The sequence below is a fragment of the Apus apus genome, chromosome 4 (assembly GCF_020740795.1).
Source record: "Apus apus isolate bApuApu2 chromosome 4, bApuApu2.pri.cur, whole genome shotgun sequence".
Classification (NCBI taxonomy): domain Eukaryota; kingdom Metazoa; phylum Chordata; class Aves; order Apodiformes; family Apodidae; genus Apus; species Apus apus.
The window spans coordinates 84725000-84751379 of NC_067285.1; the positions used below are offsets into that span (position 1 = coordinate 84725000).

The 26380-nt window shown below is 41.7% G+C and overlaps 2 protein-coding genes across 7 annotated transcripts in view; one reads left to right on the forward strand and one right to left on the reverse strand.

Moving 5' to 3' along the window:
* MICU3 (mitochondrial calcium uptake family member 3) overlaps positions 1-6291 on the reverse strand; it is a 53729-nt gene extending 47438 nt beyond the window's left edge. For all 6 annotated transcript variants that reach the window (XM_051617504.1, XM_051617503.1, XM_051617500.1 and 3 more), the window contains exon 1: positions 5976-6291. In XM_051617504.1, the coding sequence (XP_051473464.1) occupies positions 5976-6257 (282 nt within the window). In that variant the 5' untranslated portion in view covers positions 6258-6291. The remainder of the gene's footprint in view (positions 1-5975) is intronic.
* A 7062-nt stretch (positions 6292-13353) lies between these two features.
* On the forward strand, positions 13354-17655 carry FGF20 (fibroblast growth factor 20). Its single transcript, XM_051617514.1, has 3 exons — positions 13354-13657; positions 16019-16122; positions 17239-17655. The coding sequence occupies exons 1-3, from the start codon at positions 13354-13356 to the stop codon at positions 17482-17484; spliced, it is 654 nt and encodes a 217-aa protein (XP_051473474.1). The 3' UTR covers positions 17485-17655.
* The last annotated feature ends 8725 nt before the right edge of the window (positions 17656-26380 follow it).

The following is a 26380-nucleotide window of genomic DNA, read 5'->3' on the forward strand; positions in this document are numbered from 1 at the left end:
AATGTGCTGCTACGAATAAACTTGACCTTCTGAATATTTTCACAAAGAGTTTGACAGTATTGCTGAGGTTTTAGGGGAAAAAAAACCCTCTGGAAATATCCAAAGTATGCAGCTTCTTTCTCCTGGAAATGAGTGTGCCTTCAAGACATGTGACAAAGTACATATTCTATGTCTGTCTCTTCCTGTGCCCACTTCACCTCTGAAGGAAGTGATTTGCAGAGAGTACTTCATAAAAATAGAGACCCAGAACTGACTACCTTTACACAAAACCAAAATGGTTCTAGAAAATATCTCTTTGGGTTGCCAAGAGGTATCATTGATATTTCCAAGATCATTTCAATAAACTTTACAAATGACACTGGAGCTTTGGATGTAAGGAACATGGAAGCAAGGAATTAGAAGACAAATAATTCCTCTTAGGAAACCTGACACCGTATTACGGTTTTATTTCTAAAATTGTTACATTTCTCTGAAAAAACATAATACACACCTATGAGGACAAGATAAACACTTCATGAGAAGTACCCTGGATAAGGCTAATCTTGGGTCAATACTGTTCTGAGTTGTCAGAGAACCTGTATCAAAGTTACAGTTCTTTCAAAGAGTTTCCTGCTCTGCACAAGCATCTCCTAGACTTTAAAGGAGCTGTCTGTTAGCAGAGCTCTCTCAGTCTTCATCAAAACCTTCAGATAAAAAAACAGCACCCCTAGTGTAGAATTTTACTTTGGTTCTGAAATGTTATTCAGCAGCAACTCTGAAATTAAAACTGTTGCTTTATTATAATGTTTAAGATTTTGCTCCAGGTAATCATATAACAAACCCCTGGTCATTAGGGCTGGAATTATTATCAGAAAGCATCTGGGAAAAAGGAATCCTGTAGGAAGCTTAGCTTCATGCTACTTCTGTTACAAGTCTTACTCTCTATCAGCACACCTCCAATAGTATGGTTGGTCAAGCAAGTATTCTTTTTGGCCACACCATGACCCCATGTTGGTGATACATATCATAATGTACTTAACTTCTAGCAAAGAGCAACTTCTTATTCACCTGTTCATAAACTTAAAAATCTGTTGCTCATCGGATTTCCTACTGTAAGAGTTTCATAGAACAGGGAGAAAGATCTGCAGACCATTTTGACACTCTCTAAGCAACTCCAACACAGTCCTTTTCAGTTACTTTCAAATGATGTACCTAATTTCTGAACTGGTCAAGAATGGGAAATTGTCCCATCAACATCTGTGTAATCATCAGTTTTTGGAAACAGATTAGTTCCATAAATACTAGAGCATTAGTAAACACTAATACCAGCAATAAGACAAAGCAACTACTTATCAAGGTATGTATGACAACTTTATATTCTTAAATATTCCACCACTACTGCCAAGCTTTACTTGGATTCAGTGATAGCATATGAAGAAATGGAACTTGCAGGGATAGTAAACTGGGCCCAGCACAACTTCTAGATACTTTCACAGGGCATATGTCCAGCATTAAGCCATATTCCCAAGTGCCACAACTAGACCACTTTTAAACACATTCAGGGATGGTGACTCAACCACCTCCCTGGGCAACATGTTCTAATGTCTGACAACCCTTTCAGTGAAAAATTTCTTCCTATTGTCTAGTCTAAACCTCCCCTGGCGCAGCTTGAGGCCATTTTCTCTTCTTCTATTACCAGTTACTCGTGAGGAGAGACCAGTGCACACCTCTTTACAGCGTCCTTTCAGGTAGTTGTAGAGGGCGATGAGGTCTCTCCTCAGCCTTCCTTTCAGACTAAATAGCCCCAGTTCCCTCAGCTGCTTCCTCATAAGACTTGTTCTCAAGGCCCCTCACCAGCTTCACTGCCCTGCTTTGGACATGCTCCAGCACCTCAATGTCCTTCCTATATTGAAGTGCGTAAAACAGGACACAGTATTCAAGGGTGTGGCCTCACCAATGCTGAGTACAGAGGGACAATCACCACCCTGGTCCTGCTGACCACAGTATTTCTAATATAGGCCAGGATGCCATCGACCTTCTTGGTCACCTGTGCACACTGCTGGCTCATATTCAGCCACCTGTTGAGCAGAAACCCCAGGTCCCTTTCTGCTGGACAGCTTTCCAGCCACTCTTCCCCAAGCCTGTAGTCTTGCATGGGGTTGCTGTGGCCCAAGTGCAGGACTCGACATTTGGCCTTGTTGAATTGGCCTTGCTCCATTGATCTAGTATGTCCAAGTCTCTCTGTAGAGCCTCCCTACCCTCAGGCAGATCAACACTCCCTCCTAACTTGGTGTCATTTGCAAACTTACTGAGGGTGCACTCTATCTCCTCATCGAGGTTACTGATAAAGATGTTAAAAAGAAGTGGTCCCAACACTGAGCCCTGAGGACCCCACCTGTGACTGGCCACCAGCTGGATTTAACTCCATTCACCACCACTCTCTGGACCTGGCCGTCCAGTCAGTGATTTACCCAGCAGAGAGCACTCCCGTCCAAGCCATGAGCAGCCAGTTTTTTCATCAGAATGCTGTGGGAGACAGTGTCAAAGGCTTTACAGAAGTCCAGGTAGGCAACATGCACAGTCCTTCCCTCATTGACCAGGCGCGTCATCTCATCACAGAAAGAGATCAGGTTCATCAAGTGGGACCTTCCTTTCATAAACCTGTGCTGACTGGACCTGATCACCTGGTTGTTCTGTATATGGTGCATAATGACACTCAGGATGATCTGCTCCATGACCTTCCCTGGCAATGAGGTTAGACTGACAGGTCTGTAGTTCCCTGGATCCTCCTTTCAGCCCTTCTTGTTGATGAGTACCACATTTGCTACCCTCCAGTCCACTGGGACCTCCCCAGTTAGCCAGGACTGCTGGTAAATGATGGAAAGAAGCTTGGCAAGTGCATCCGCCAACTCCTTCAGTACTTTTGGGCACAACCCAGCCAGCCGCATAGACCAATGGATGTCTAGGTGGTGTAGCAGGTCACTGACCACTTCCTCTTGGATTACAAAGAACTCATTCTGTCCCATCTCTCCATTTTCCAGCTGAGGGGACTGGGTGTCTAGGGAACCACCAGTTTGACTGCTAAAGACTGAGGCAAAGAAGGCATTTAGTACCTCAACCTTTTCCTCATCCTTTGTCACTGTTTCCCCCTGCATCCAGTAAAGGATGGAGATTCTCCCTAATCCTCCCTTGTTATTAACGTATTTATAGAAAGATTTTTTATTGTCTTTGACAGCAGCAGCCAAGTTGAATCTGAACCTGCTATAATGGTCATTCCAGGTTAGAGCCCCAGGGGTGATGCAAGAAAACTCAGTGTAACTGCTTCTACCAGCTGCTGTACATTTCTACAGTAAGACACTGAGAGCAGAGATGCCACCTGCTTCTTGCTTCCAATGATCCAAGAAAACAGCATCTGGGAAAAGCATCATGCTGGAGGGAAGATTAAAGAAGTAGCATGAAAATGGAAATATTAAGATGAAATAGGAAAGTCTGGATTGGATGGGAGGAGGAAAAAAAATGATTTGCCTTGATGGAATGAAAAGCAGATTCACACTGGAAACAAAACATGGAGCTAAGGAAGCAGGGGAAGGACAAACCTAGAAAGCCCCAGAAAACTGTGTTAGACTTTGGGCATCAGAAAAACAAAACAAAACAAAACAAAAATGCCTTTGACCTCTCCTTGACCTTCCAAAAGTAGCTGGGTAAGATCCCACACTACTTGAGCCTCATCACCCTTGTTGGTCAGTACATGACAAAACTGTAAAACATCCATCATATTTCCATCAAACTAATCTATCTAGAAATTGCAGGTTATCATTCTTCAGCCATTCTAAACACATTCTGCAGCAGATTCAAGAGCTCCTACCTTGATCTTAAGAACACTTTTCATTACATGACTTTTCATTACATACTTTTCTACTTCAAAAGTTGTTACATTTTCTAAGACGTTAAATACTATTAGGATTGTTAAACTCAGTACTTCAAATTAGGAATTAAAAAAGTTATTGGCACTCAGACAACATTAATTTAGCCTTCTAATAACGGACACTACAATACAATATCACTGCAGAACACCATTCAGTATGGTTTCAGCACAGTATTTGCATCATTTTTTTCCCCTGGAAGACACCTCTGAAGGTCCTTTGTAAATCTGTAGCAAAAGGGTGGGTGCTCATCATAGGTCTAGAGGGCAAAAATAAGTGGAGTACAGGTTGCAGATGGAGTTCATGGTAGTTCACCACTATCAAACTACAGTCTCTCTCCGTTGTCATACAAGCCCTTCTGTTGCACTATAGTCAGTAACGAAAAACAAAACAGGAAGTCACGACCTCAGACCAAAAATTCTACATTCTTGGGAGGCTTCAATTGGAAGGATATTTTTTTCATGAATGCTGAGCGCTCAGATCTACAATTTGAAATCAATGAGACCACTTGTTCAAAAATTAAAAAATGCAACATAAAGCTAGTATTCTGAGACATCAGTCTGAGCTGACATATTTCAAGTTAATCTTTCCAATTTTCTACTATGCAAATGGAAAACCAAATTTATTAGAACCCTTTTCCTCAGAAGCATGAGACCAAGCATGCTGGTTTTTTTTCTTTCCTTTTTTTTTTATCCTGGTGTTTGCCTTTGAAAAGTAGTCATAGTATACATTAATGATACATTTTATATGTTTTAAAATGTGATATTTATTCAAATATAACCTCAACTCTGACTATAACCTCAAAGCTTTTATAGTGATGTATGTGAAAATTCAGTTACACATCACACTACATTTACTGACTATTCAAGGATGCAGCAGCCATATTTCCCTTGAAAGAAGGGATAAATACAACAATGTAAAGTTCTGCCAAATCAAAACAGTATGAAGGACTGAGTCTGCCTTTGGTCATCTGTGTCACAGTAACACGCTGAAGATAACAAGTACAAGAATAATAAAAAATGGCTGGCTCAACTCCCCTTCATAAGGGATGCCACCAATGGAATCTGCCTTTTGGCTAACAACTACAGGCAACAGGGCTAACAACATTCACGCTCAAGTCCAAGGCCTTAATTACAAAAATGTAGATCCCCTTCCCAAATACACTGTAAGACAAATTTTATCTACAGAAAGCAGACCATCCTCACCACTGACTTCCAGTCCTAGCAGATACCATCTTAACATACCACCTAACCAAGGCTCCTGACATTTAAAAAAATACCTAATATTTTAATGAAAAAAAAAAAAAGGTCATTACCATGTCACAATTGGCACAGTGCAGGAGTTTCTTCCTACCACTGGAAACTTCCTTTTTCAGGTTCACATCAACAGTTTTTTGTTACCCATAGTTAGTCACCCAACATTTTGCTGAACTAGCGCAACTGAAGCGTTACTCACTAGCACCAGGTGCTACGCCATCACTTCTTAGGAAGCTCTGCATAAACCTTTCACTCCACAGAAAATTTTATATTAAAAAGATAATTGCCCTAGAGAAGGCGGGTTTTGCACTACCAGTAGCAGCTCCATTTGCAAAATAGTATTTTCTATTTAAGAGAGATATTATTAGGGCAGCTCTGGAGCTGAAAGGCAGAGCAAGACCTACACGGTTTACACTCTGAGGCGCAGCGAAGGCCTGCAAATGCCCGCTGCCTACCCCGACGTTTCAGTGACAGCTCTTCTGATGCAGGACGGGTGACAAGCTCCTGCCTCTGCCCCTGTCCCCGGGGGACCTGCCCGCGCAGACTGCCTCGCCTCCCAGCCCAGGGGCCGGTTCCACGCAGGGTCACCTCTGCGCGACAGCGCGGGGAGTGCCTCGGCCGCCGCCAGCAGCCGCCTTGCGGAGACATCTCCACAGCCAAAGGGCAGGGAGCGACGCTCCCCCATCCCCGCCGGCTGCCGAGGCAGCTGACAGCGGCCGCCGGGGCCCCTGGCACGCCGAGCCTCCCGGCCGAGCGCGGCGGGGCATGAGGCCGCCGGGCCGTTAGGCGGGAGGGGCGCGGCACGCAACACACCTACCGTCTCCTTGGCAGCGGCCGCCACGGGGATGGGGAGCAGCGGCCGGGTCCCGTTCGGCTCGGCGGCTGCCGGCTCCCGGGGGGGCTCCCGCCGCCGCTCGGACAGCCGGTACCCCACGTATCCGGCCGTAGCTGCCCCCGCTGCCCAGCCCAGCTCCCGCCGCCACCGCCTCAGCCCCGCCGCCCCGGCCCCGCCGCCGGCCCACAGCCGCCGCGCCGGCTGCGCGCTGGGCGCGGGGCCCAAGCGGCGGCGCCACCGCAGCAGGGTGCGCAGGGCGGCCATGGCCGCCGCTCCGCCCCAGTGACACGGACGGAGCCCCCGGGGCTGCCGGCAGAAGCCTCGCGAGAAGCGGGGAAGGGGTGGGAAGCGAGAGGCCCCTCCAGTCCCCGCCCCGCGCCACCTGCCCCGCCGCGCCGGCCCCGCCACTTCTCCGCCGCTCCCCCGGCCTCCCCGCCGCCCCCCCGGCCTCCCCGCCGCCGGGGCTCTGCGCCCTGGCCCGCGGCCTCCCCGCCGCTCCTCGCAGCCAGGCTGGAGGCAGCGGCTCCCGCCCTGCGTGCGTCAGGCGGCCCCCGGGTGTCCCCGAGGGGCGGCCGCGGCAGCGCCCAGCCCTCGGGATGTGGTCTGACTGCGGCGGGCTGCAGGCAAACCAGTGCAGATGCGAGATGGTTAGACCAAATACACGGACACGGAGCTGGATCCAGGCAGATTAGGACTAAATGCTTGGCAAGGGTGCTGCGTGGAACCTGCCAAGACGGGACGGAGCTCGTCCGTGGGCCTCGCTGCAGTTCGGCATGAGGAGTGCGTGCCGTGTATGCTCTGTACCGTGCTCCAGGCCCTAGCCCCGTGATTCCGTAGTCTTGCTCCCCAGCAGTGTGTCTGCACCTTCTAGCACATCTTTGCAGAAGGCTGGGAGTTTTAACTTGGGGGAAGGAAGAGCTTCCAACCATACCTCATTTGCCCCGGAACCCTGCAGGCTGGAGGTGGCTGCAGCATGAAGATTGCTCGCTTTTACTGCTAAGGCTTTATTTGAAGCGCCATTGATCCCAGTTACCTTTACTGGAATTAAGATTTCTGTGACTCCATCAGTCCTGTAAAACCTGTTAATGTCCCAACCGCTTTTCAAAGCCTTGATAACTCTTGGTGCATACTCAATATACAGCGTGAAACTAAAAGCATGAGGATAGTTTTAGGTACACTGAAATCAAACAGTGGTGCCTGTGATACTAACATTTGGCATATTAAATAGTTGATTTAAAAATTTATTGACAATTGACAATAGTCTCGCCGACTATTCCATAATTTTTTGTAAGGTGCTGTAAAGTGTCCATAGGTAGGACTTAGTCCCACGAGGAATAGTTTTCAGAAATGAAACAGGGAGCTAAACAACTTACAACAGAGTGCAATGCTGTCCTTTACCATTCTTAGGCTGATTTAGATAATCTTACTTCTGTGTAGTTGTTGACTGCGTTGCTGTGTTGAGACTCAATTTAAATACTTCATTCCCTAAATACCAATAGGCTGGAAACTTCTGCCTTCCCCAGCTTCCCAGGTCTGACCTCTCCCTCCAGTACCTCTCTCTGCACCTCAGGTTCCCAGAGAAGACAGATTGTACTGGCCCCTATTTTGATAGTATTTGCTGTTCCTTTCCTTCCAAAATGACCCCAGACTATGATATCTCCTACCCTTTTATATTCTTGTGTTACAAGTCCTTCTCATTGGGAAACCACAGACACTTGCCATGTAAGCAGCCTCACCTCTGATAAATATTCTTTGCTGCAGGCAGCCTCCTTAGCCTAACCAAGCACTAGATAAAGACCAGTTGTTAAAGATGAGCACGTTCTTTCGTCCCCACCTGGTGCTGATGGGCAATAGGCATTCATGGTACAACCTGCATCACCACCTATGTTAACTTGAAACTTCATAAGCTGCACACAAACATTTCAAGGCACAGCACACCTTATGGCATCAGGTGCAACCTCAGTGTTTTTCTTCTTTACGTATATACATTCTTCCCAAATTTCAATCAATCTTGTTGGGTTTTTTTCTCCGCTAAATCTTTTATTACTTTGTATATTATTATGAGCAAGGTTTCAGAAAATAACATATTGTAGCTCATTTTAAGACACTCTCATGCATTTTTAATTTCTAAGGAACTTCTCATTGGTTATAATGTCAAGGGAGAACTGTGGCCATGTTGGTCAGTTGACAATCTGACAGCTCATACAACCCTAACCATGACCAAGGTTGAATTATCTCAGTTACGTCTGGAAAGGCAGGTATCTGGGACGAATGATAGTGTTACTGCATTCCTTTCATTATTCTAGAATACCGTTAGCCGATTCATCCTTCAAGTAATTCACTTGAGTTCATTATTCCCATCGGTTTAAAAGCTAACATTTTTCTTGTTCATTTTTTAATGTGTACTGCTTTATTTGTAAATATGCTATATAAATGTTTCCCAAGAAAGTCTTCAAATGTGAGCTACATCTCTGTACTAAATGACAAAAGTCCAATAAAAAAGGCAATATTTTGATGACAAGACAATGGTTTCACATGTTTAGCATGACTGAAACTCAAGTATTTATTTTGCAGTTACATGGCTAAACATCCAGTCAAAAAAATCTTGTAGAACATGGCTCTTGGATCTTGTCAGTACTAGCTGACTCATTAGGAGACATCATTCGACAGTACAATTATCTTTTTAAAATAGTCTAGTTTTTCCATTTGATTGGAAAAGAAACCACTTTTTGTCTATGTAGTGTCCCAAGGTAAACCTGTTTGCTGGATGACTCATCAGTCACCTAATGTGTAGACATGAACCATGAGTTATCTCCCTGTTCACGTTGTTTCCCTGAAATTGGTTAGCCACATTTTAATGACTTTTCAATAACACCTTTAGGCTAATCTTTTTTTCACTTAAAAAAATCCAATACACATCTGTAACTACTTACACCTGGGGTACATTAGTCAAAACTTCCCTGGTGAGGTGTTTGCTTAGGAACAAGAGGGCAATTTATTTGTGCAGCAAGTCAAAAATCCTAAGCTGTCTCCACATCTTATGTGTGCAGATTCAGAAACCATGTAATTTAAATAAGGTGGGTTTTATCCAATAATCCACTTACAGAACTAATAAAAAAACTTCCAAATGAGGTATTTGAATGTTGATATATGTGGAAAAGGTCCATTCTCACTGGATGTAACTGGATGTAAGTATGGGCTCACTACTTAGCTTCTCTGTCCCATTCTGCTTATACAGGAGTTACTCATATGTGTCCACAAAAACATGGACAAAAAAAAAATTAATCTTAAAAAGCTCTATGAATTTCTGTATTCATTTCTAGAAATAATACCAAAAAATGAAAGTAGAACTTCCTTTCTATAGGAAATTTTTTTTTTCATCATTACTTTCACCTCATCCGAGTTTTTGAAAATAGGTGGATGCTTCTAAATATACATGTAAGCTTACATGCATACATACCTGTAACTGGATGTGTTCAGAGGGAAAAGTTCTGAATGCTTTTAAAGTCTGTATGTATTGCATTGAAAAGGCTTTAGATCATCAATTTATTATCTGATTTGTACATGCAGCCTTGAAAATTATTCTCTTCCTCCTAGTGAATCCTGCACACGAATACACCTCATTTTACTCAGACTTGCAGTGCTCAGAAAGGCTCTTCCTGTAACATCTGCATCTTCTGCTCATCTTGTTGAACGCAGCCAACCATGTTTTCTTGTCCAAATCTAGGAATAATCTGGAAATTACCATGATACACATGTATCTCCATCTGGACATATTCCTTTATGTTCTATTCAGTTGTGTTTGTTCCACCCCATGTTTGTCTTCTCATGGATTCATGAACCCGCCCTTCGTTCTCCTGGCCAGTATTTTATGATGTCATTAAAATTTTATGGCTGGCACAGCACTGCTGTAAGAGAGTTCTAAAATTAATAAAGGTGCAATAAATGGCAGGACATAAAGTTTTACATCTAACAACTTTTTTTTTTTTTTTTTTTTTTCACCAGCCTGATCTGATATATACATACATCTCTCTCTCTACAAATACATATGTAGGCTATAGGCAGATTATATAGATCTCTCTCTCTTTATAGAATCACAGAATCATAGAATCATTAAGGTTGGAAGGGACCTTAAAGATCCATCAGGTCCCAACCTCCGTGCTATGAGCAGGGATGCCTCACACTAGACCAGGCTGCACAAAGCCTTGTCCAACCTGGCCTTGAACACCTCTAGGGAGGGGGCTTTCACAGCCTCCCTGGGCAGCGTATTCCAGTTCCTCACTACCTAATAATTTCTTCCTAATATCTAACCTAAATCTCCCCTCTCTCAGTTTAAAACCATTACCCCTTGTCCTATCACTGTCTTCTCTGAGGAAAAGCCCCCTCCCCAGCTTTCCTGTAGGCCCCTTTCACGTACTGGAAGGCCACTATAAGGTCTCCCCGGAGCCTTCTCTTCTCTAGGCTGAACAGCCCCAACTCTCTCAGCCTGTCTTCATAGCAGAGGTATATCTATCTACCTCTTTATATATAGGCATCTGTATGTATGTATATAGACTATTATAAAAGATTTCAGTCCATAGCTTTCTCTACTCCCTTGGTAGCCAGCAGGTTTTGTCTATGACAATATGGTATTTTTAGGAAACATACAGTAATTATATTGTCTATAGAAGCCCAAACTGCTTGCTATGGAAATAAAAACTCAACCACATGTATTTGTTCAATGACACTGAAAGTGCGGTCTCTAAGAAGTATACGTAAAGTTGATTAGATTGTACTGTATACTTTAAGTTGAATTATGTACTCTTGTAAAAACACTCTTCAAAATTATTTAACTTCCCATGGTAGCCTCAGAAGGTGCAAAAAAAAATCTGTAGTGTTATCTTTTCCTGTCACATGACTAGTGCAAACAAAAAAAAATTCTTATCTTTTTGTTTCTTTTCTGGTACTTTATAGAACAGCATATCCGGTTTACTGCCCAAACATTAAAAACTCCACTTGGAAAAGATGGGCGTTACATATTCCGCTCTACTTTAAATGTTTCCATTATATAACAGGAAATATTTGGCCATAAGGGTCTTCCAGTGTGTGATGACTGAGGATTTTTTTTAATAAGGCCCCCCTCCTTGATCTACAGGGGACAGAGGTACCATCTCACCAGAAGAGCCCTCTGCTGTTCATAGGACTCAGACACTCGTGCTTGAAACTGGCGATACCATCCTTGCTGCAGCATCTTTAAGCTTAGAAGAATATATCTCCTTCATTCAGCTGTACTGTCCTAGTGCATGTCCTGTAACTTAGCAGCTGTGGTAAACAGTTTGATCTTGACCTGTCAGTCATGTCAGTAAAAATATTTGATGCGTGTTTCAAACGTTTTAGGTATATTTGAGTAATCAGAGTACAGGCTACTTGAGGAATAGGTGCCATATAGATTATTCAACTTTGATCTATTTCTTTGATTTAGCACTGCAATTAAGAAGATTTGGTTCAAAGAGAAAGCTCATTGGTTGATGTTTTACACTGATGTGATAATGTTTACACAGATGTGCTTTGAAATCTCGATTATGGTGGATTTTTCAGTCCCACCACATGACAAACTCCTGTTATCTGAAAGGTAAAATAATATAACATTTATCTGTAACTGCCTTCAGAGCAGGTCTGCCTGTGCTCTCCTCTGAGGTGATTTATCTGATCATTGTATTTAGCATTAGTTTTTTCAGTTTTAAATCCTTCCACAGTAAATCACTTCCTTTAAAGCAGCCTTTTTATAATTCAGGTGCACACAGGGGCAGTACTTAGGACTGCAATGATGAAAAGGTGTAGCATTACCTGCTTTAAAGCACCTGCCAATTAATTAGACTATACTCTCCGTAGCAAATAAAGCTAAGCTGTCAAATCCATTTGATCTCTCAGATTTAGACTGTGACTGAAAAGACCATGGAGCAAGATGGGAGAACTAATCTCTCATGATTCTCTGCAACTTTTTTGTTTAAGTGAAACCTTAAACTGCCAAGTGGTTCTCTCAAGATTTTGAAAGAATTAACTATGAAAGAACTTTGCATTTTATACTCTACTACCATGTTTTAACATTGGCAAGGAACTACATTGTGTGTCTTCCATGCTAAGATGGATCATGTAGTTGGAGCCCTAAAATTAACTGGACTTTAACAGAAGAAGTAGCAAAGAAGGCAAAAGCCAAGCTCTGAGTTTTAATCTGCCAGTGTTCTACCTTTGCTAATAATGAACATGTATTCCACCAATACATTTGCATGCATGAGCTGCTGTACTTTTGGGATTAAAAAAATGCCTATGCTCATCTGGAACAGGATAGCAAAGTCTTACATTGGTTCAAAACAGTGTAGAAACACAACTGAGATATTTCAGAGACGATATTACTGCTAATTTATGGCACTCACAGTCTTTGGTGATGGGCCCAATCCAAAACACCAAAGAAGATTGATTAGGTGAGCCATCTCTCAGTCTTTCTTTCTTCTTCTCTGCAGGTTTTGAAAATATTTACCCCAAACCAAGGGCCTGCCCATTTATGTTTTCAAGATATTGCATTGATATCCAAATGCTATAGATCAGTTTCATGTCATGTTAATGATAAATTAAATACAAGGGAGGATTTGCAGAGGGGAAAACACCTCCCTGACTATGCCAATTTCTTTAGAAATTCCCCTCCTTGTAGCTGAAGTGATAAAAGGAAAGGGTAATGCATGTACATTTTATTAGCGTTTCAGAAACAAGGAGTAAAACTGTCAGATCTTCAGTTTTTGTCTTTCATGTGTGTCTGGGCAGGTCTAACCCTCAGGTAACGCCCTTTCTCCTTCTTCCCTCCTGCCTCTCCTTGCACCTGTCCACGTAATGCTCCGGCAGCCCCCGCCCGGGCCCCGCTCCCGCCCGCCCCGTGCTGCCCGTTCCGCGCTGCCCGCTCCGCTCGGCGCAGGGGCTGCCCCCCGCACCCCTCCCGTGCGCGCCCCTGGGAGAGCGAGCGGTGCGTGCGGCGCAGCGCGGGAGGCGCGCCCGGAGCTCCCTCCCCGTCCTCAGATCAGATCAGAGGAAGGTGCGAGGAGAGGGGGAGCCGGTTTACAATTTCAAACGCAGCCTCCCCGCAGAGGGCTTCATTAGCATATGTCAGGGGGACCGCCGTATATATATATACACACGCGGGGCGTATAAACACCACCCCACCGCCTGGCTCACACCGGCACGGCTCGGCTCGCCTCAGCACGGCTCGGCTCGGCTCGGCCCTGCCGGCTCCCCATGCTTGGGGCCCCGCCGCGCACCCCCACATGCCAGCCGGGAGAGGCCGGCAGCCGCTCTCAGCCGCCGCGCCCTAGTCCGCTCGCCCCGTGCCCCCATGGCTCCGCTGGCCGAGGTGGGGGGCTTCCTGGGCGGCCTGGACGGCCTGGGGCAGCCGGTGGGCGCCCACTTCCTGCTGCCGCCCGCCGGAGAGCGTCCGGCGCTTCTCGGGGACCGCCGGGCGCCGGCAGAGCGGGCGGCCCGCGGCGGGGCTGCGGCGGCAGCGGCGGCGGCAGCAGCGGACCTAGCGCACTTGCAGGGCATCCTGCGGCGGCGGCAGCTCTACTGCCGCACCGGCTTCCACCTGCAGATCCTGCCCGACGGCAGCGTGCGCGGCACCCGCCAGGACCACAGCCTCTTCGGTAGGCAGCTGCGTCGCGGCCCGGCCGCGCTCTGCCCGCGGGCGGCTGCGTGTGCTGCCTGCGCGTGTGTGCGGGGCATGGGCGTGTGCGTGTCCGTGCATGTACGTGTGTGTGTGCCTGTGTACCTAAGTGCATGCGCGTGTACTTGGGCGTGAGCAGCCGCACTCTTGGGAGGGAGTTGTGCTGCTGCTGATGCTGGGGTAGGTGGGTGAGGTCTCAGTGCCCGCTTCGCCCTTCGGCGTCAGACCCCGGGGGCTGCACCCGAGCAAGGTAGTGAGGGGAGGCTGCAGATCCCGTGCAGGCCAGGACGTAGGCATGGATGCCTTGCTCAGCCTGTGCTGGGTGTCTGTAAGCACATGTACACAGGTTTAGGGGGATAGTTCAAAAGTCAAACCGATTCTTTCTATAGTCACTCTCTGTATCAAAGCATCCCGAGTCTTTGTAGAACAACACAGATGGACTCAGGCGTGCTGACCTTTAGGCTGCATTAAGCTGCCTAGTTTTTACAGGACTGAAAGCTGAAGCAGAGGGGCCTAAAATGCCTCTTTGCTCAAAAACTTAAAATGTTTCCCAGTCAACTTTCTCTGTTAGTAAACCAGAAGAAGGTAAGGCAACCCCCAAATGTAACTGTTTCCAAGGATACAAGGGTAAATCCTAAATAGTAGTTGTAGGAGCTGGACATCTGAACAAACCTGCTGTTGTCAACTACATGTGAGTTTTGGTGTCTATTGATTTAGCAGTTGTGAAAAGGTGATTAAAGAGTTTCGTATCATCTTCCCCCAAGTCAAAACAATCTGCTGGAATGGCTCTTAATTGCTTTTATAACACATGGATATTTTCAGAAGTAAAAAAGTAACAGTCAAACCGACAGTTCTCCTCAGAAGGAAGATTTCCTACAGCGTGTAAACATGAAATAAATCTTTGCTTTGTAAGAAAAAATAGTTAGACCCAGATCAAACGCTTGCTAGGCTTTTTAGAAATATTCTTCCTTTATTCTACCACTATTCTCGGCAGGTGCGTCTGATGTGGTTGCTTTGTGGGTTGGAACACCTGTTTATTCTAGTTTTGAAAAAGGATGGCTTTGAAAATGATGCCAGAAAGACAAAATACCCCCACCTCTTTTTATGGGACTTTGTGCTTTAGGAACTGGAAAATTAGTACGATTTACATGCAATCGAGTTTTTAATGCTTACCCTTTGTAAAGGATTTATTTTCTCTGCTGCTTGGTAATGCAAATAAGAAACCTGCCAAAGCTCAATTAAAACTGAAAACATTTTAAAGTATTGTATAGTCTAGACAGTCCATCTGAGAGTGAAGAATGGTCCTGAATGAAAAAGAATGATCATAAATACAGCAAACAGACAAAAAGACATAATCAAAATCAAATACACTGTCTAAAACCACTGACTTAAATTCCAATCTTTTTTAAATGTTTTGTGGTTTTGCTGCTGCACAGCAAAATCTTAGGCATGATTTTAGAGCAACTTTTTGAGGCTTTGTTTACATTGTTAACAACTTCCAAAAAAGCCAGTTCACACATTCCCTTTCTTTCATGTTTTATATGTACTCTGTGCATATCAATTGGTTAAATATGTTGGCATACCCCTGCCAATTAAAGGCTTCAAATAGTGCCTCATCTCCCAGATACTTTATATTATTATTATATATTACATTTTTGGGCAAACGTAATATAAATAAAGCTGTAATGCAAACATTAGCAAATAAACAGCATATTTCATGCACATACAAAGCCTGCAGTGCAGATAGTAAGTTGTATTAAGAGGTGTGGGCCCATATGCTAGATAAGATGGCTGGCAAAGATTTTTTTTTTTTTTTTCTCCTGTGGGTAGATTCTGTTATATAAAATTCCCATCTGTACTTTGATTTCCATTCAAATGATCTAATAATGGATGTGTTTTTTTAAGATAATGCTATAGAGAGAGTAAAGTATATTTTCAAGTAATTCAAACCTATCTTCCAATGTTTGAGCAGGCAGTTCAGCAAATAGTGTGTAATCATTTTAGATTGCAGCTGCATAGTACTGAAGGCTTTAGCCTCAGCGCCAAATAAAATCCTTTCATATTCAACATAAAAAAAAAAAAAGGTTTCTTAAATGATGTAGGATTCTTGTTCCTAGATGAGGCTTCTCAGACTCTCAGACTGCTTCCCTGTGCATGTTGTGTACATTTCCATGCAATATTTGAAGTTTCAGGAAAAAAAGTAGACTAGATTTACTATACTGTGTACATTTTTCACTTGCTTTCACCTACATTTTGGATGTTTTTACTGATTCTTGTTACAAATTGAGTTAAAGCAATGTCTCTTTTTTTCTTTTTCGTCTTTCTTTGGATATATATTCAGGTATCCTTGAATTCATCAGTGTGGCAGTGGGACTGGTCAGTATTAGAGGTGTTGACAGTGGCCTTTACCTTGGAATGAATGAGAAGGGAGAACTCTATGGCTCTGTAAGTACCCCTTTCATGTCAGCTCACATACGTAGAGGTTTTGTTTAACTTCTTAGCACTATGCAAAGCCTTCAAGTAGTTAGCTGAGGTATTATTAGCTTTCAAAACACTGACATCTTCTCCTGATGAAATCTAGAATACATTTTTGAAGTATATGGTATAGCCTTGGATACTAAAGATGGGATGGGAGAAGTTTCTGTCCTAGATGAAGAGAACTGAAATAAATAATTCCTCTTAAATTATGACAAAAACAGCTAGCTAAACTAGCTATCCAAACAGCATTTAAATTGCCTGCTATCTGATTTTCTTTTTATCGATACTGCAAATGTATTATAGTGCATACTCTGTCATCAGAAACATTGAATGCAACTGGAAAAAAAGCTAGAAGGACAGTTATGGAACAAATAAACAACAATTAATATACTACCCCGACTTATTTCAGGTATAGCCTAATGTTCTTTTACAGATCAGCAGGTGTTACTTCCAGGTCCCAGCTTCTTAACATAAAATACTTCTTCTGAATGCTGGGAAAAATAAGATAACACCATATGTCACAGTTAGGTACCACTGTTGTTTGAAAATTTGGAATGATGCAAAAGTACTGGCAGTATCTGTAGATCCCAATTGGAATATTTGTGTTTAGGACTGAAGATAATATTCTACTCATTATAGTTGATTAATATCTGTTGAGCAACTTCAATATATGACCATAAAAATATAGTATTTGATTTTTCCAATACTATCCAGGAACTAAAAGATACCCCAAGAGAGAGCTCTCTGTTAATATAGTTCCTGTAGGCCAGGTGAATTTTAGTTAAATGATAAATTAGAAATGTCTTCCTAGGGAGAATATTATCTAATTTGAGTTCAAATCCAAAACTATACATGTAAAGGGCTGGTTTTCTAAAGAATAAATATTAAATAGGCTTCTGAACTCCACATCAGGTCTACATATTCTTCCTGGGTTTGACTTGTTGACAGTTAAATAACAGTAAGGCTGCACAAAGCCTAAAAGGTTTTGTTTGTTTTTATAATAATTTTAATGTGTGTTCAGATACCTAGCAACAGCTTGACTTTTTTTTTTTTTTTTTTTTCCCCCCCTGTTTCTTTGTCTAGGAGAAACTAACTTCTGAATGCATCTTCAGGGAACAGTTTGAAGAAAACTGGTACAACACTTATTCATCCAATGTGTACAAACATGGAGATTCAGGAAGACGATACTTTGTAGCACTTAACAAAGACGGTACTCCCAGAGATGGGGCAAGGTCCAAAAGACACCAGAAGTTCACACATTTCTTGCCCCGGCCTGTGGATCCTGAAAGAGTTCCAGAACTGTACAAAGATGTGTTAGGATACAGCTGAGGAAGGAGGCAACTTCGGAAAAAAAACCCATAGTGGAGCTGTTGCCCCTACTTCCATGGCAATACCAGCATGAGGAACCTGCAGAGGTCTAGGGTGTTGGGTTGGAAGAAGCCACTTTGTGATGGGCAAGCGTCAGTTTTCTAACCTTTGGATTTAGGAGACAAAGCTTTAAAGGTCAAGAGTGGACCAGTCTCCTTGAAATTTGCTGAACTGTGTGGTAGCCAATAACCAGAGGGGAGTTGGAGTGTGACTTTAAAAAGTAAGAAACTGTTGACAGTTTTGTCTTGATTACTTATGGTCCATAAATTGGCAAAGGACTACCTACATCATATGGATGAGACAACAGCTGGAAGAAATAGAAAGAAATGGACTGTAAAAAAGTAATAAAACCTGAGAACTGTGTATGAAGTTTTAGTGGCTCTACTATTGTGATGGACATTAGATGTTGATGCATCATAGTTAGAGCTGGAACTTTTATTCAGGATGGACCTATTTATACATCTCCAGATAGCATATATTTATTTTATATATTTATTTATTAAAGAGTTTATTTTTTACTGGGATATGAAGAGGATACAAGCCCCTAACCCCAATAAGAAATAATTTACAGTGCCAATATTTACTCTGTGTAATGTCATGGTACAGAAATGACATGACATTGCAATGCATCCAAACCCTGAACATTCATATTTCATTGTTTCTCTGCTACAGATAAGGTTATATTTTATGCACATACCATTGCCTTGTGGTGACTATCCTTATTTTGGAATTATTTTATTATTTTTTTTTAACCTATGAGAGTGCCTTACACATCTGTATTGAATTCAAATGCACATTTAAAAAGGGAATTAAAAAAAAATTCACTTTATTTGGTTTATTGTCATTTTTAAATAGTCTCTTAGAACACTATGCATAAGGTTTCAAACCTGCATCAGTTGAGAAGAATTTATCACAGTAACCTTGAAAGAAAAAGTAGTATTAGCGCTTGAAATCTTGTTTCAAATAACAGCATGCTTGATGGATTTTTGCCAAATAGTTCCTAATACTGTTACTACACACAAATAACTATTCTCTGTATTACTTAAAATTTTAATATAGGATTCTCATCACTATATACGATATTTCAATTACATTTCCTATAATTTTGTTTAAAGGGAAACAGTATCAGAGTAAGAAGTCTGTGATACAGCTGAGCAAAAAGCTTCTGGGAGTGAAGGTTGTTTCTCCACTGAGTACAGAGGAGCCTAAGGAGACCTGTTATGGTCTCCTAAGGAGACCTGTTATGTTAATTCCTCCTTTAGGGAATAATCTCAGCATAAATTTTTATGTGAAGACCATCAGGATAAAGATGAGCTGTGTCAGTATGCTAGTTACAGCTATACAACAGGTAGATTGCAGTAATTTACACTAATTCTAATTCAGGACTGTCATTGATGAAGCACAAACTCATCAGCATATTGACTAAAGGGAAAGTCTCTGCTCTCTAAGAATACCAAGGGTTCGTGACAGGCCCTATGTGATTTAGACTTAAACCTGCTGAAGCTTGGTGTCAGATGACTGCCACCTCCATAGGAAAAGTCTGACCAGGAAAAGGACTACAGGAGAGGCAGCCCGGGAGAGGGCAGCAATATTTATATTCTACCAGAGGTGGTTTCAGGTGTCAATGCTCCCAGTGGGCCCCGCGTCAAGATAATTCATTTGATGCATTTTTGTGGAAGCATACATTGTTCGAGTACTGCACGTGTGTAATTTCTGTCAAATCAAGGTATTAACAAAAAGCATTTTCCAGTTAATAACAGACTTGCTAGAGTCAATACTGTATCAGAACTTCCTCCAGACTATAATAAGCTGCAGATGAGCATAGATGACTGATGGACTGTGAACAAAATAAATTTACTGTCTGCCAAATAGAAATTGAAAGGAGATACAGAAAAAGGTATTTCAGCATTTTTTTGCCTAGCAAAATATAACTTGCTAAGGTTAAAGGATTCATTACAATTTTCTGAAAAACAGGCAGTGGAAGATCTACAGTGCACTGAATATAGTTTAGGAAAACAGTGTTGTAATGGACTTCAATTTACTATAAAATAAAGATTTTATGGGTGACACTGTGTCCCATTAGTAATAGCTCAATAACTGAAGACAAAAGTATATGCTTTAAATAGGAAAAAAAAAAATCCTCTGCATGTTAAAAAGTAATTTATTGTATGTAAGTTGTGCAAAAAAACAGTGGCTGCTGCTCAGGACATGCATTACTGGCAAAACCCCTCTGTGTTTCTATCATACCAATACAATACTTATTTCTTTTTCTATTAGCAGTTTACTGTTAAACCAACTACGTCAAAAGTACTTTGAGGATGGCAAGGACTATAATCTTCCTTGGTATTCTTATTGTGCACTCATTTTCACAGATAATGATACAGTCCAGGACAATAACTGAGGATAACTTTAGGTGGTGAATAATCAGCTGAAACTTCTGGATTCAAACACCTAGACAACATAGAGATGAAGATAGATATGTGCCAATAACCCTTGCACAAAATATAATGGAGCAGGCACGGTGGTGATGAATGACTATACAAAACCTCCAGAGCATTGAAAATCTGTCAAAAGCTCCTTTTTTAGTTCTGGTGTACTGCCACTGAAGAAAGAGATTGTGTTTTCCCATTTCATTCTGCTTGTACCATTTACTTCCTCTCTGTTACTTTCTGTCCATCATGATCTTCAGATGCAGTTAATGTTTTTCTAGTTGGAAAATGGTGGTTGCAAAAGCAACACCTCAAAATAGCTATTCTCATATGTCATTAGACCGATAGTTTTAGTTGTTAGTATTTGTTTTTGTTGTTTTTTTTTTTTTTTTGAGGTTTTTGCTACCCCTTCTGAAAGCCCAGCTGGATAGAGAGGGAGAGGTTGGTTCTGTTTAACCAGTATAATTAATGATCTAGTTTATATCTCTTTACATTTGCGTAACCCTATCAATCTGAAAGTTGTGGGCTGCTCTAATGGCATGAAGAGGGTGATCTTAAGGAGGTGACATTGTTCAGACTTCAGGGAAAAGCTCTGAAGGCAGAGAAAGTGTCACATCATGAAATAAATCCCTGCATGATTGGATGCCCTGTTTCTGCCTTCCTTTTTTGTTCCAAGCAAAGGAGAATCATTCAAGGTAGTTATACAGTTTGCATAGCACATACAACTCCACTTTTTGCTTCCCACTGATTCCCCTAGTAGCTGTAAAACTTGGCCCTTTGATCTTAGCTGGATGCAAATGGAGTGCTCCATGCCAATTCTGTATTTCTTCACATATTTTCTTTTCTGCTGCTCTCTTTTCCACGCTACAATACACAAGCCATACAGAAGATTTTCTGAAATGCAGGAATAACCTTGACTTCTGAGCATATTTGAAGTGAAATTCTTACTTTGAATAATCTTTGAGCTCTGGGTCAGAATGCAGAAGGTAGAATTTTTAACAGCCTTCTGTGGTAGTCTTCTAGCTGTGATAATTTACTTCTTGACATGTGAGATTCATTTAGCAAGTATATGTATAGCAAAAAAAAAAAGCTATTTTTTGCAATAGCTTTCATTTATAGCTATTTTCATTTCTTGACGTGTTTTGTTAACTCTTTTTTTCATAGCCCTCTAATCTTGCTTCAGTAACTGTGAAGTTTTACTTAAACAGAGGTCTTTACCACCAGTTATATGAGCTATGGATTTTATTTTATTTTTTTTTAATCATATGCATACCACTGTGCTATGGTTCTAGTTCTATTATTACAAACCATTATCCGTACAACAAAGAATTGAACAGAGGTAAAGCAGTTTTATATGGCATGAACACATCTTCACTATTGCCTTTATGTACTGTACCAAGGCTGTGGCATAAATACTGAGGACACTGTGGTAAAATGCTTGTTTTTTTTTCTTGCTCCATACTGCATGCAGATCCTGTCAGGAAGGCAGCCTTTTGGAAATAACCTGCATTTGCTCCTTTTGCTTTTTATGTGAGGAAAAGCTATTGACTTCACTGCTGTTAAATTCTCTGCAATTATTTTGTGTTTTTTTGAGTAGTGCAACCATTTGAAGATTCAAGTTATATGAATCTAACAACAGCTGCATGAGATCAGCCCATGCTGTGTCTCTACTGCATGGGGAAGAAAGTAAGAATAAGACAGGCATATATTCTGGGAATTCGTTTTAGAATCCCAGCTAGGATTAGGACCTGAAGTCAATTATCTTCTGGGTAATTTCCTTTTATGAGACAGACAAGTGAACTAAACATTTCACAATGTTGAAGAACATGGTGGTGGCATTGTACGCTTCCTGGAGGTCTGCATCAACCTGTGCTTTGTAAGACATTTTTCCTGAAATTATTTCCTTTGCAGTAGCATACTCAGCTGTTGGGGTGAAATCTCTGATGTTTTTGGATTTGGTGTCAGTGTACATCTGGATGTACATGGGCTCACCTCAGTACAAGGCAATAAATATATTGCTAGAGAAGGTAAACATTCTGAAGTTGTTATACACCATCAAAATATTAATCAGGAAAGTTTGGTTTATGGCATTAGTTTCAACTAAGTTTTTGATACAAAGATTTGCAGAAGTTTTGGCAATGCTGTTTGGGTTCTTTACAATCAGAGATTCACGGGCAGAAAATCAGAAAGGTATAAAAGCTTCTGAGGTGGAACATACTTAACCATGACATCTTTATGAATATGTTGTGTACAAATGGGAAGAAGAAAAAAAAACAACAAACAGGGATGAGGTCAAACAGTTACTTCTATTGCCAGTTGGAGAGATATTAAGTTTCAAACAGAAATTGGTTGGCAGCTTGCCAAAATAACTATTTCATCTGCAACATGATCAGACACTGGAACCACTTTGGAAGTTCAGGATAAAGAGAAAATACTGAATTAAAGCAGTGGTGACAGTAGCCCTCGGTATTTTGAACATATCCAAAATGCTGTTGGTATTGTTCTCTTACTAGAGCAAATTTCTAGTAAATGCAATTCATAGGGAAAGGAGTAAGGGTGCTAGAAAGGCCATCTTTTGAGAGTGAGCATAATAAAAATTTTACTGTGGTAAAGTCCTGGTTTATATATTGCATGCAATTATAGGAAAATTTAATCATGCTTTATTCACACTTAAAATATCACAAAGCACATAATAGTGCTTTTATGGATATCTTGAAGTCACAAGTGTTACTTGATATATGAATAGAGCCCAAGTTAAGCCATATTTGCTTCCCAAATGTCATCTCCTATCTGTACATCTCTACACTAGCATATATTTATGAAAGATCCTTTTCAAATTAGTTACAAGTGTTTCCTTTGCTCTTGGCCTAACAGTCTCAGAGGTTGACTGTTCAGGGAACATGATCGTCTCTTTGTTATTCATTCAACATCTTCCTTCCATCTCTAAATGCAGTGGCTATATGGTGCCATAGACATGATCATGGGTCTCAAGGTGGTTGGATTTGCCTTAGGGTGGTTTTATCTGTACATGGCTGAGATATCAGAAGGTGAAGATAGGCAACTATGCCTACACATAAGAGCTTTTAGCAATTGCCCCAACTGTGCTGAAGCTCCTGGGTAGGAGCATGAAGTAATATTAGCTACCAAGTCATCAATATCTTGATAGTGCTAATTCTATGTCTCCTATTTTGCTGGAGCCAGAAAATATAACTTCCTTTGCTAGTAGAGGCATGGATGGAAGCCAGTTGGCTGGAGCTTGGCATGAACACAATGGAGGTAAAATGATAGGAAGGAAAATATTCTGAGGTCTTTTTGCAAACTCTGAGATAATTTTCACAATTGGTGGTTCTTTCTTACTAGAGAGCCAGCTGATCAGGTGGGTTATCAGGTCTTGAACTCCCGCCAGAAAATCCACCACTTTGGCCATCCGCTCTTTCTGAGAAGTAGGATAATCTAATGACAGCATGAAAAGTCAAAATTGCATTCTGCCTTTTGTTCTGCACTTTCCTCTAGCTATTCAGCCTTGGAACTATCTATTAAAGTCTTCATATCTCCATTTCACCACCTATAAGGGACAATATCTCTAATTAATCATTAAGCTAGACAAATGCAGAAAAGTCCTGCAATATATATAACTGTGTACATCTGCCAATAAATTTACCCTGCTGCAGTATAGGCCTATTAAAGTGGTCTACACTTTTGTTAACTTTTGACATGAAGATATAGATGTATGGTTTAGCCTACTGTACTCCAGATATTATTTAGAAAAAGTTTTGATTTTTAAGATGTCAGAAGGTAGCTTTTCCTGTTCAGAAAACTTTTTGTTGTGGTTCTACAAAGCTACTTAGCAAATGCCCTTAATTATATGCTATTATCTTTACATATAAATTAGAAGCTGCCAAACATTAAACCCTAAACCCAGTGTAGTTAGTACCTAGTCACTCACACCTCTTCTCTTTTAGGTCATGGTGCCATGGGTATCTAGTCTGAAATAATAAAGTTCCCTGAGGTGTGTTTTGTGCTTTGTTCTTGCTGCACACTGTAAAGTGCAGTATGATTTTGTCTCATGTGATTAGAAATGTCCCACGGCTGTATGAAAGAACCACTGCAACCACCACATTGCATTTGATTTATTACTAAAATTTGGGTCCAATATACCCACATTTGTGTAGTGATTGAGGTTTTGTGGCTTGTAACCTCAGTTAACTCCTCAGGTTTACAGTAATGAGGAGGTAAATTCTTTTATCTAGGAATGTGTCTGCTAATCTTAACTATGTAAAGTGTTCTGATGATGATGCTAGCAGTAAGGAGTATGTAGATGATGTCTGATGATGTTTCTGTAGGTTTATTTTGTGACATATACTCCTTGAAAAGTGCAATTCATCTAATTCCACGTGTGAGGGGCCAGCCCTCAGGACCTATACTTGCTGGAATTGGTGTCAAAACCCCATTGTGGCCCCTGGACAAAGTCTCGTTTGCATCCCAAAAGGCTTGCCTGAGAGGGTGGAGGCTGCACTGATGGTCTGCACATGGCCTGAGGCTGCACGTACAGCGATTGAGATAAGGATGGAGGGGCAGAGGGGGCGGAGGTCCTCTCCAGCTGCTCAGGCTTGTGACTCAAACACTGCTCATCCTTGTGAAACAAGGAAACTGCCTATAAAACAGGGGGCTGCAATGGTGGGCTTGGGGAGCCTCACTGACACCAACTCTCCCCCATTGGCTGGCCCAACACTGGATCCAGGGCTGGTGACTTTCTGTTATCTCCCTAAACCTTTCTTCTACTCTATCTTCCTAACATCATTAAGTAACACAAGGCCTAACCACGATTTTTTCTCAGGTTGCACAGCTTAAACAGGTATGTGTTGTACTCTTGTGATCTAATTGTCAGCCTGTATGATCGTGCAGCCCGAGATAATAATTGAAATATCTGTATTCCTTCTATAGCTTTAAGTAAACCTAATATTCAAATACAGACCTTGAGTGTCGTTTCACCTTAATCTGATCAAGGGGTATTGGATGATCGAGCATTTCATTGGACCCTGACATTTTAATCACTCCCCCTGGAAGGGCCAGGTCTGAGACTAAGGTTGGATCCAGCTGCACCCAGGCTCCTCTCTGAGGAATTTAGAAGGCAAGGGGGTTCGATCTGAATCTCCCTGGGTTGTCCCACTCGGGTCATGACACCAGGTTAACAGCAGCATTTACCATAAGCCATTCTATCTGCTCTGTTGACAATTTTTCATATGGTGAGTCTGTGTTTTCTTAATGCTTTTACTTCCTCTCACCTTCATTAGGTCATTCATTAGGATGCACTTCCTGTCCCTGACCATCTCTGAGAACAGATCACTTGCAGCTCACCAATGCTGCTTCAAAGACCATTGCAAGAGAGCAAGAATAAGGTACCTGGTCGTAACCAGGTATGGCTATGTTTTTTTGATATTTTTTTCTTGTTGCTTTGGGAAATTAGACAGTGCATTCAGGGTCAAAACCCAAACTTATCTTGGCCATCCAGTGCACTAGCCCTTGCTATCTTTACATATTTAGGCAGCTCCTCGACAAATGAAAAGGTGACAGATGATGAATAACACATAGCACTCTCATATGTTTTCACATTACAAAAAAAGAAATACTATTGTTTCAAAACAGAAAAACCCTTTTATCTCATGAAGAAACTTCAGTAGTTGTGTGAAAGATTTGGTTGCTTAGAAAGTTGGTGAGTGTGCCCATATGTTTTCATATGATTCTTTTATAATGCTGGCCAGCAATGATGAAATTAGCCGGTTTTGATCTCTATACAAGTTGTTCATAAAGAGCTTGAAAGGATCAGTTAGGAAAATCCAAGTGCTGAAACGTTTAAGATATACTTTCTGGTCTCACTTTTGTGTGATTGTCAGCCAGGGACTATCATGATGAAGGTAGCTTGCCAATTGCCTGCCATAGACATAATATTTATTGCTGCAGTGGGGGATTTCCTATCGGAGATCTGAAGACAGACTTTTATACCTTGTTTCTCCTAGGTAACCTATTCAAATCAGCAGAAGAGATCTGATAGTAAAGGAAAAATAATCAGAGAGATGTATTTTTGATCTTTGGGTTTATTTGAACTTTATTTTTATGTTCAGCTTTTCCTTCACATAGCTGAAAAAAAGTGAAGGAAATTGGCTGGTGTTCTGCTTTTCTATACAATACTCCTAACTGTGTAATGATATTAAAAGTAATATATTTTCCTAGTGACTTATGAGTTACAACGTTTATTTTTAATGCTACCAGAAAGTGTTTATATATATATACACACAGTTTAGCAGGAAATGAATCATTTTAAGTCTGTTGGAAATGCATGTGAATACTCGGCAAATCAAATCATAATTGCCTAACACTTCTGCATCTCTTTTCCTAAGACAGAATTAGACAGTGGTCCAATGCACTGA